General features: G+C 39.0%; 1 protein-coding gene across 10 annotated transcripts; it reads right to left on the bottom strand.

Moving 5' to 3' along the window:
* Nucleotides 1-426: 426 nt before the first annotated feature.
* Nucleotides 427-9,565, bottom strand: TCEANC (transcription elongation factor A N-terminal and central domain containing). 10 transcript variants are annotated; one of them, XM_090125410.1, is made up of 4 exons: nt 8,619-9,565; nt 6,167-6,264; nt 5,394-5,487; nt 427-1,672 (listed from the first exon to the last, which is right to left on the bottom strand). In XM_090125410.1, exon 4 carries the CDS (start codon nt 1,662-1,664, stop codon nt 585-587), a length of 1,080 nt encoding a protein of 359 aa, XP_089981536.1. In that variant the 5' UTR covers nt 1,665-1,672; nt 5,394-5,487; nt 6,167-6,264; nt 8,619-9,565; the 3' UTR covers nt 427-584. The 10 variants fall into 10 exon arrangements, 7 of the variants coding, with proteins under 7 accessions (XP_089981536.1, XP_031451949.1, XP_031451948.1 ...); XM_031596089.2 differs by lacking the exon at nt 6,167-6,264; XM_031596088.2 differs by lacking the exons at nt 6,167-6,264; nt 8,619-9,565 and adding an exon at nt 8,410-8,612.
* Nucleotides 9,566-11,661: the final 2,096 nt, after the last annotated feature.

Consider the following 11,661-nt stretch of genomic DNA (forward strand, 5'->3'; position numbering starts at 1 on the left):
ATCATCATCAGACTTGCTCAAAACACCTCCTAGTCCTACATACGAGTACTTTATGAGAACATTAAAGAGAACTGGACTTAAAATGGAGCCCTGGGGAACTCCACTAGTGAGCAGCTACCATCCTGATTTAACTCCATTTACTATAACCCTCTGGGACCATCCCATCAGCCAACTACTCACACATCACTTTATGTTTTTGTTTAACTGTATGCTGGACATTTTGTTCAGAAGCATTCTGTGAGAAACAGTATTGAAAGCTTCAGTGAAAATGAAAAAGATGTCATCAGATGGCTTCCCTTCATCAACTAGATGGGTGTTCTTGTCATACAAGAAAATTGTTTGCTAAACAGGACTTTTTTTTTTTTTTTAAACACATAGCCATACCACTTAAAAAACAAACAAACAAACAAACACAACCAAACAAATTTCAGTAGGTCTTCAGAAATAACTTAGCAATTTTTAAAAGCGCTTTTGCAATTTTTATTTGTGTCAATAGTATCAATATCCGATTTTACACTATACAGTTTCAAGAGACATATTCTCTTATCTGTGTTTTTGAGTGACTTCTTAAAAGTGAGTGAGCATTACAAACAAATCCATCTGCTGTGATACCATTGTTCTCCACACTCATTACAAATAACAAAGGTCAACATTTGTTCATCTGGATTTGTGTTTCGCACCCAGCCTGGAAGAAAAAGAGTTCCTCTGGCAATCATAGTGACAGTGCAATCAAATTTTTCACAGCGCCTACACTTTATTTTGCTTGTCTGTGTGCCATTAATAACTTGTGGAAGCTGATGTTCTTGAATAGAGGACTCTGTGTACAGGGCCCTGAGCTGTTTCAGTTCATCACTGGCCATTTCCATCACTGTCATCTCGGCAAAAGCCCTTGGACTCAAAGTCCCTGAAAAAAGGTTATGTTTTAAGTTGCAACTTTTAGGGTTCTTCAGGTTAGAGATTTTACTTCTGATGCAGTTTTTATACTTTTTGTCATTTTTAGAATGAAGAGCAAAAATATGTTCTTCAATTTCTTTAGACAGCTCTAGCCATTTATCAGTTTCTTCTTTGTCTTTGGCAGAACCAGTCAAAGCTTTATAAAGAAGATCTGTGCATTTACACCTCAGAGCTCTCATGTGATCCTGCTGCAAGTCTGCTTCATTAACAAGAGGTTTAGAACCTTCATTATCGATGCATCCTTCCTCAAAAGGGGAAAGCTGATCTATGCTGCCTTCTGCGTTGTTACTTACCACTTTTTTAACGGTTTGTGGTGGGACCAAAATTTTAGAAGGGACAGCATCTAATTCTACCTGCTGACAAGGTCCTTCAGACAGCAATTGTTCTCCAGGAATCTCAAGATGTTCAGTTTCCTCACTCACACATACAGAAACTGACTTCTTGGCTTGCACTGACTGAAGACGGTTATTCTTGTAAAGTGCTTTCCATCTTGATAATAGCTGCTTTGCTTTCTTTTTCAGGTCTGCTGAAGAGCAGCTCTTGAGTACTCTGTATACAGCCTTGACAACTTCAGTCCCCTGAAGATATTCTACAGTCATACTGACATCTTCAAGCTCTCTAAGATGATCCTCAATATCTTGGAAATTGTTCTCAGAGAGTAGCTTTTCAATGCAATGGATTCTGTATATAATATTTTTCTGGTCAGACATTTTAAAATCTGAAAGAAGAAAAAAAACACAAAACACTTTCTGCAATTATGACACATTATATCATTTTCTTTATATTATCACAAGGCTGTTTTTATCTTGTATGTTCTTTTACACTATCTTATTTGCATATATGACTGGTTTTCCCAACCTTTTCTTGAAATGGTTTATAGTGGAATTAGCAGAACAAACGTAGAACCAAGGAAGCCAGATTCTGAGAAAGTGTAAGTGTGCATACTAGTCTAACTGAAGCAAGGAAAAAGCTGGCAGAAAGAAGGGCTCGGGAACTTCTGCTGAGGCAGAGTTAACTATTCAAAATTAGGGAGTGAAACTAATTATAAAGGAAAAAACAGTAATTTACCAAAAATGGCACCAAGAAAGACACTTCCAGTACAATAAAAATGTCGCATCAAAATTGTTTTTCTATGCACATAGAAGTACACAGGGGAAGTCCCAGCTACTACAGGAGATAAGTAACTACAAAGCCATTCTGTCAGCTGAGATTTTGTGGTGCTTAATGCATTAGCACTCATACCACTGGACTACCAGTGTTTTTCACTGAAAGCAACAGATAAACACTCACTAATGTATAAAATCTGCTATCAGTTTATACTTTTTCCAAAACATATAAAGGGAAGCTTTATAGGCAACGCATCATCCCCTCCTCACACATAATGCAATAAAATATCAGAGTTTTTACAGGATTAATGTCAACAGATTCAATTTACTGAAAATGCTGGTTTTGGAGAATGTTTGTTTTTCCACTGCACAAATTATGAATGTATTAAAAAGCTCAACCTTCTGCTGCAGTAGCTATTTGAATAACACAATGTCCTCACTCTGCTGAATACATTCTGTACTACCTTCCTGATAGCATCCAAGGGCAGACTTGTAGAAGTAAACACTACAACTTATTTAATCTGAGTTACAAATTGCAACATGAAAATTTACCTCAAACCAAGCAAGATTCTGCTGCCATCTTTCCAAAATGTGCAAAATAATCTTTCTCAGAAAAAAAAAAAAAGACTCTAAGTCTCAAATTCTGTGAATCTGTATTTCAAAATCTTTTCCCACTTTTCACTATTTCCAAGTATCTGACTACAAATAAACGTGGAAGTTGCAGTGATACAGAATATCAGAAAAAAACACTCTTTTTTTTTTTTTAAACAGACATCACAGTAACTACACCCTAATTTGGCAAGATCTTTTTCATAAGTTGTTCTAAGTACTGAGATGTTTGATTATCTGAGATGTATGATATATCTGTTGTCTTGATTTTAATAAAACATGCAAGTTCCAATTAAGGTTAACTTCTATTACAGACAGATGAGATATATGAGGACTGATTCTTCATTTCAGACTTTTTCCTCAAGCTTTTCTTACTTCAAAAGAATAAAACTACCAAGTAAATGTGGGAATGGAATCTAACAAAAAATACCTAAATGATTTTTTCAAGAACTTATTGAAAATATCAGAATTTTCAGGTGTTCTGAAGAACTTTTAAGTATCACCACAACTTAATATGAGTAATTTGTACAATTAACGAACAGGAAGTAGCTGAACACATTTTATTAGAAGCTGTAAAGCTAAGGTTAAGAACTACTCTGCAGTACGATTAAGCAAGTGATACTAATGTAACTCAGTGTATCATAAGCTCCAAATCACACTCTGGCTCCTATATGACCCATGATCACCTGTAATACTGAAACCTTTCACTTGTTATGCAAGAGACCATGCCTTCTTTCTCTTCCAAAATCATCTCTTCACAGCTGCTAACAGAGAGGCCCATCAGACTGGTAAACTTTTAACATGTCCATATCATTCCTCTTTCCCTTTCTAGCTCTGTTATTGTGTTACAGACTGATCATCAAGACCATTCAAAAACAGTGACACCTACAAACTGATTTGAGAACAGTGAGATCTGCAAACTCCTAATTGCTACCTTTGCAAATTCTTAAAAGTTAAAGACACACCACATATATCCTAATACTGATACATGTATTGTCTTACAGCAACAGCTTTATTAAAGCACGCTCCCATATATTCTGACTGGTGTTAAATGAAAAGAGAAAAAAGAAATTTCAGAAAGCAGGGTTTTAGGGATTGTATGAGATTTCCCTCTGATTATTGAAAAGCCCTTTCAAAAAGATGCCTAGTGCACTGCTATGCACAAACATTACTAACATTATTCTCCTGGTGCTGAACAGAATTAAATGTGTAGACACATTGAATGGTGTGCTGTGAACATGTGTCCTCTTTTCATACGATTTAGTCTTTTGTATCTCTACAAAAATATGGCAGCTGAAGTTGCATACATCCTGACCCTATAAAAGGTCACTTACACTTAGAAACTGATACAAGGCCAGTTACACACAGTCACATTTGAAGGAACTCACAAGTACATTTCTTGCACCATCACTACTTCCATGATGAAATCTCCCAAGAGGGGGGGAAGAAGAGGGAGAAGAGAGACAGCTGGATAATTGGCACATTTTGCAGCTTTCAGTTGCACTGTGCATGCCAGAAATAAGTTTAAAAATTAGGTAGGGCCTTGGAGCTCAAAAGAAAAGGAGAAAGACGAGAAAGTGAGCACCGACTTTCATTATGCTTCTACAAGTACAGACTACAGACCAGCCTGACCTCCATAGCAAATGCTGTCTGCTTTCACTTCACTTGTCTTTAAACAGCTCATTCTTGCCTGACATTTTGAAGTCTTGTGAGAGCTCAATATTGTCTATAACACAAATTATTTTACTAAAGCAGTTTCAGAAACAGAGGGAAAACAGAGATACACTTTTTCAAATATATTTGTTAAACTGCCATAATGAAAAGCACACAGAGTTGAATCCTTCCTCATTTGTTCCAGTATCCAACCACAGAGTCTGTAAGAGTGAAAAGAGTTGTTTTCTTAAGCAGGGTGACCATGGTTACAGCAGGACAGCTTCCCATCCCTCAAACATGCAGCAGCTGACATTAGAAGATGATGATCTACTGGTATATATTGCTTTTCATGCAATCTAGGGCAGAGGCAAGGACACTGTTAAATGCACAAACATTATGACATACCCTTAGATTCAGCTCTGCTTCTTCTAATGCATGCCACTTCAAATGTAATTTTCTTCAGTGCTTACAACTATCTCTACACATTATGTATTATGTTACACATACTACTAAATTTAGTTACCCAAATGCAAGACAGCCTTGAGTATTTTCAACATTCTGGATGCAGCATAAACTACATACCTTTTATTTTGGTTTATTTATTTTCAGTTTTGGCAGGTATGTACAGTGAGGAAAAACCACATGGATAGAAGCCTTCCATATAAACTGCAGAACTTTCCTATCTCCCACTCAGCATATTCACGACTATGGACATACAAAGAAATTCCCCCACACAGTGCTTTGGTGATAATTCGTCCATGCATACACTTATCCTCTGTGACAAAGGTGTTTTTGTTTTCTTTTTAAACTTCTAGTAGTCTGTCTTGGACTGGATTAAATATAATATATACATTCTACCTTAGGACTTTTCCCACACTTAATGCAGTGATTAAGTTCCTAGAAATTCTAAATCTCCGTTGTCGTGCATTTACTTTTTCAAGTTTATCCAACAGCAAATTCAAGTAAAGGTTATGGTAGCAGTTAAACAAAAATGGATAACAGAATGTGGGCATGAAAATTTGAAAGTTTCAAACTAATTTTGGAAATTCAGTTAGCTATTAAACTACTCACATTTATGTCCAAACAACCACTTCCAAGGAAGCACTTTCCTCAGCTTGTATGACAAACAGCAAGGAGAACTGAGTGACCTTCTTACTCAGCAAAGCTATGTAAGAGAAAAAAACACATCAAAACACATGACAAGAACAGAATTGAAATCTGTAACTAACTTCTTCAGTGGAGTGGGATATTCACTGCAAGTAGAAACACAAGAAACAACTAACAGGGAAACAACCAAGTAAAAGTAATAAATATGCCTTCATCAATGACAAATGAGAAAGAGGTTTCTGAGGGGAAAACATTTTTGGAATGGCACTGGTTTGCTGTGTGTACCTGGTTTTCAAAGGACCTTAGAATACTTCAAGCTGAAAAGTGATACATACCCATAAAGTACTCTACTACCTAGGCAATCATAAATTTCATCTCAGCTTCCATATTAAAAGGCAGTATGATGAGAAACAAAAAACATTGTTTATGCGTTGCTGCTCTGTAAATCAAGTGGCAACTGGATTTTAATCATCAAGACTGATGTTGAGGACAAGCACAAAGCCAGTACATTTTATAACTTCTAGCTTCCTTCAAAGGTTGAGGCAGAGTGCTTAACACATGGAATCCTGCATAGCATTTCATATTAATTCAGTACGTCAAGGAACATTTCTAGAACCAAGACATGAGAAAATTCTCTCAGACTACTGCATGTTTTCCATGCCAGAATTCTATGACAGAATCATAGAATCATCAAAGCTGGAAAAAAAAAGACCTCCAAGATCATCTAGTCCACCTACCACCAATATTTCTCCACTAAACCATGTCCCTCAGTGCAACATCTAAACGTTTCTTGAACACTTCCAGGGACAGTGACTCCACCACCTTCTGAAGGGTTCTGCAATGTTTCACATTAAGTTAGCTGCAGTTTTAAATGGGAAAATATTTTACCACTTGAGGGAGCTGTAGTACAGCAAACCCATGCAGACTTGTGAAATAGTGCATAATGAGAAAATCCAGCCCAGGGAGAAAATTTCCCTACGGCCTTTAGGAAATTTTACATTTTTAGGGTACCTATTTGCATAAAATTTGGCAAAATAAATCCCCCCCCCAAACAAAACAAACAAAAAGAACAAAAAACCACCCTGTGTCCCCAAAGGTGCCTGGTCACAGACTGGAAGGAAGGCTTTAATCCCTCATCCAGTCTTTGTGCCACACAGTTTTTTCATCTGATATTTAAAAACATCAGAATTTTACTGCTTTCCTACTAGATTTAGTGCTATTTGGCATATGTTGCTGAACAAACATTGGTAAAATTAACTGAATATGTACTCAGTCAGCAGTGTTCTGCTGTCTTCCTTGTTCTGAGAAGAAATTCAAGAAAAAGGTGCAGATGCAATAACATTCTTTTTCTGAATTTATGAAATGCAGAATGATTGTTGTTGCAGAGCTGCAAGAACAAAAGCATAAATGATATCATAATTCAGTGCAGTACAAAATAAGCATCCCTATCTCTCCTACAACTACACAAGGCATTTACATTCTGCTTAACTTCAGCAAAGTATGAGAACATCCATCTGAATTCCAAGTGAAGGTAGAAATTGGCTTGCATTTTTAATTAGGCTCCGTAATACTGAACTACCGAGGTACTTTCTTGCCAAATCATTACCATCTCTCACACTTGACTGCATGGCGTAATGAGCCACTGTGTGTACAACAATTAGCAATGGTGATCAATAAAGATCTAATAAGTCAGTTTGCTCTTAAGGGGAAAACAAACAAACAAGCAAGCAAAATAAATAAATAAATAAATAGGCTACCTCAAGTTTGAAATACAGTCATCCTAAAACATTGTGCTGAATCAGAAGTTTTTAAAATTGAAAATCATTGTATGGGGAAAAACAGACAAACCAGTGCGAGAGATTTTCTGCTAACTAATCATAGAATCATCATAGAATCATAGAATGGCCTGGGTTGAAAAGCACCACAATGATTATCTAGTTTCAACCTCCCTGCTATGTGCAGGGTCGCCAACCACCAGACCAGGCTGCCCAGAGCCACATCCAGCCTGGCCTTGAATGCCTGCAGGGATGGGGCATCCACAACCTCCTTGGGCAACCTGTTCCAATGTGTCACCATCCTTTATGTGAAAAACTTCCTCCTAATATCTAACCTAAACCTCCACTGTCTCAGTTTAAAAACTAAGGAGCTAGCACTTGGCAAAAAAACCCATTCTCTCCAAAATCATTTGGGGTAAGTGCCGTGCTTCAGCCATACATCTCCACAGATTCAAAACCATAGTCTACCTTTCCTTAGTGCAGCCAACTTCCACTGATAAACCAAGACAAAATAAAAATGCATCCAAGAGAGTATAGAGCATGTCTTGGAAAGGTAGAGCATCAATCTTCTTCTCCTTTATGCCCACCTGAGATGCAGATGATTTTTCCTCAAATAATTCTATGCAGTTGGAAAAAAACCCAGATTATAGCCAAGGCAAAGATCAGAAACAGCCAAGTGTTCCTAACAGTGTAACAGATTTTCTCAAAAAAAACATGGTCAGTGTTATAGCTGAGAAGGTGCATAGCACAGACCAGAAAAAACAACCAGATTTCTTGCCTTGGGCAACCTAAATTTCATATACATACACACACACACACACACAAAGATCAAATGCCATTTTAAACACAAAGCCTAAGAGGAAATTGGGGAAATTTCATAGCTGGCCTTGAAACCCTTCTAAAGTGGGAGAACAGATCTCAAAGATTTCTGCAATAAATCATATTCCAGGGCTTTGAAATGAAAGCAAAAATCAAACCTCTTCCTGCCTCTCAGCAGAACTGCCTTCTACCCCCCCTCACAAAGACTTATGAATTTTATAGGAATCCATCTTCAATGCACAGCCACATGAATAAATCAGAGTTTATACATTAAATCCCCCACCCCGGCCCGGGCCCCACCGCCTCCTTCAGCCTCACCCCTGGGCAACACCGGGAAGCAGAGGGCTGTGCCGCTGTGGAATACGCAGCACTACGGACCCCGTTACCTCCGCGCTGGGCCTCAGCGCTGCGCAGCCCCCCCCGCCTCTCGGGCCGCGCTGCGTTCCGCCATGTCTGCGCTCGTCTGCGGGCAGCGCGGCCTGGTGTCGGGCGGGATCCGGGGCTGGCCTGACCGCGGGCTTTCCTCTTTCGCATGTGTTGTACGCAGAGAATTCACAGTGATTCTGGGAAAGATGTGCATTTCTGGCACACTTACAGATGTATGATGGGGTTTGTTCTCAATTACAGTGAAAACTTGTATGATTTTTCCGTAAATACGCTTGGTTCTATTCACTAATGTGGCCTGTGCTGCCCTCTGCTGACAAGAAAGGTTCCTGCCTCGTACCAAGACGCTTCTAGGCACGCTTTTGTTAAGTGCTTAAGGGACGGAATGCTGTTGCTGTGGTCACCCCATTCCATGTATTACACATAGCTGGTTACGCAGTTGAGGTCAGACTTCCTTTTTTGCCTTGTTTTTCTGGCTCACGCAGCAACAAAGTGTGGGACAAAGCGTATCCCAACGTGTGCAAAGCTTTACAGAAGAGGAGACAGACAGCATGGCTTTTCAGAACTGGCGCAGACTTACTTCAGCAGGGAAGACACAAGGAGCGTGTCACACTTCCCCTTGTGATGAGTCTTCCCAGAACCGAGATCAGAACAAAGGAAGCCATTGTTTGAGACAGGTTCCTCACTCACGGTCTTCTCCATTAAACCATCTTTGCTCTAATGAATTGTTGTTCCAGAGACAATAGGGCCTGGAGCACCACTCTTATGAGGAAAGGCTAAGTTTACCAGGGTCTGTTCAGCCTTGAGAAAAGAAGACTGAGAGGGGATCTGATCAATGTCTATGAATACCTAAGGTGCAGGAGACAAAGGGATGAGGCCAGACTCTTTTCAGCAATGTGTGGTGATAGGACAAGGGGAAATGGCCACAAACTGAAGCATAGAAAGTTCCGCACAAATGTGCATAAGAACTTCTTCACAGTAAGGATGATGGAGCATTGGAACATCTTGCCAAGAGAGGTTGTGGATTCTCCTTCTCTGGAGATGTTCAAGACCCACCTGGACGACTACCTGTGCAACCTGGTCTAGGGAGCCTGCTTTGGCAGGAGGGTTGGACTAAATGATCTCTAGAGGTCCATTCTAGCCCCTACAATTCTGTGATTCTGTAATAAAGCTTTCTCAGTTACTCTTGAAGTAAACCAAAAGATAAACATGATATACTTGTTATATTCATATACTCGTGTAATGGTATATATACATATATCTGTGTTTTTGCAGGGTTTTCCAGGATAAAATCAGTGCTACTGTAACAGCTTGCTTTGCATGAGATTTTAATGTTGGCTGTGCTAAGTATCTACTTCTCTAAAAAGAATAGACTTCTAGTCAGCAAGGTGACTAAATGTTAAATATCCACAGGTGTTAAATATCCACAGAAATAGTTGGAAAAATGTTGGTTAGACAGTTGGTGAATAGTTCATCCATGCCATCATACAAGAAACCTGGAAAATTGCCACAATGATTACTTTGTTTGTTAACTTAGATGTACATTTATGAGTTTGCAGTTCCTGAAAACAGAGCAATAATAGAATCATAGAACAATTCAGTTCCTTTTAATGAAATGAAAATCTTCTTCTAACAGTTTTGAAGATGTTGTGTATTGATAAGTCATTAGCAGTGAAGTTTTGCAGAGATGTACTCGCATTCACAAAAAAATTATAGTGGAATTATTTGAAGGAAAATATGTATGAATTCCTTTAAAGCTTCTTTCTTCAATTTGTTTTCTAAAGGATATGCTTTATTCTGTCCTTATTATTGCCTGTTCTTGGAATTGTAACAATTGCCTCTTCAGAACAGCTCAGACAATATGTGTTCTGGCAGAAGGACTGATGGACAGGCATTTCCTGTAAAATCCCTAGACGCAAGCACTGAAGCTGTGGTTTGAATGTTCTGAAATCTTGCATACAGGTAATGGGAGCAGCTGTTTCCAATGAAGTGGAATTGGGGAGATTATATACTTCCTGAAGACCTAAAAGAGAACTGGCAAGTGGTCACTTGCTAGAAGTGCTAGTGGGGGAGGCAAACTCTCAAGTTCTGCTCATGGTAACAATAGCGTAGATCAAAGTGTTCGTAGTGAAATCAGAAGAGTACAAAACATGGCTGAGAACAGCTATACAAGCTACACAAACATGATTGAGAACAGATTTTGTCTCCATATTTTCAGCAGAAAGCTTAAGCACCAAAGTTGTGATAAATGGTAAAAAAAAAAAAAAAAGTGCCCTTGCTTCCTGACTGAAAATCAAGAAACGGCAGAATTACAAATATTGATACAAAAGATATTATTAATCACATAGAGAATTGTAATCTTCACTATTATTATTAATACCTCTTACACATTTCCTTTAGGTTTGCAAAGCATTGAACTGGCTGCACTATACTTTTGTATTAAATCTCTCTGATAATATGACTGTAAAAGCCAAATGGGAGGTGGCAAAAGTTCAGACACTCTTCTTTATCATAGCTGAATAAATTGGTTTGTTCAGAATTATGGAACAGACTTTAAAATCTTATTAGAGCATTTCCTGCCTAGGAAGAATAAGATCACATTATTCTTGGAAATCTAGGAAGCCAAGGATGATTAGTTATGGCTCTGACCGATTAAGAAGGATTTCCCCCTCAAGATGGGCTGCTGTTATGGAAATGGTGCTCCTTGAGTAACAGACCAACATCAAAAAGCACAGGGACCAGTACTGCAAACTGGTGAAGCTGGTTGTGTGGAGGGCTTCTATCAGAATATTTTGCAGTGGTTTTGAAGGTTTGTTTCTAACTGCTTGAGTTTCCATGTGCATTCTGAATTGCCACTATGTTGATCCCTCAGTCTGTCACTGGCAGGAGATGTTATGTTACGAGAAGCTGGATATGAGCCAGCAGTGTGTGATTGCAGCCTGGAAGGCCAGCTGTGTTCTGGGCTGCATTAAAAAGGGGGAGGCCAGCAAGGAAAGAGAGGTGATAGTCCTCCTCTACTCAGCTCTTGCGAGGCCCCACCTGCAGTACTGCATCCAGGCCTGGGGCCTCCAGCACAAGAAAGATGCAGAGCTCTTGTATTGGGTCCAGAGGAGAGCCACTAAGATGATCAGAAGGCTGGAGCACCTCTCCTATGAGGAAAGGTTGAGGAAACTGGGACTGTTTAGCTGAAGAAGAGAAGGCTCTGGGGAGACTTCACTGTGGCCCTCCAGTTCTTGAAGGGAGCATATAAACAG

Source organism: Phasianus colchicus, chromosome 1, assembly GCF_987193195.1.
Source record: "Phasianus colchicus chromosome 1, bPhaCol1.hap1.1, whole genome shotgun sequence".
NCBI lineage: Eukaryota > Metazoa > Chordata > Aves > Galliformes > Phasianidae > Phasianus > Phasianus colchicus.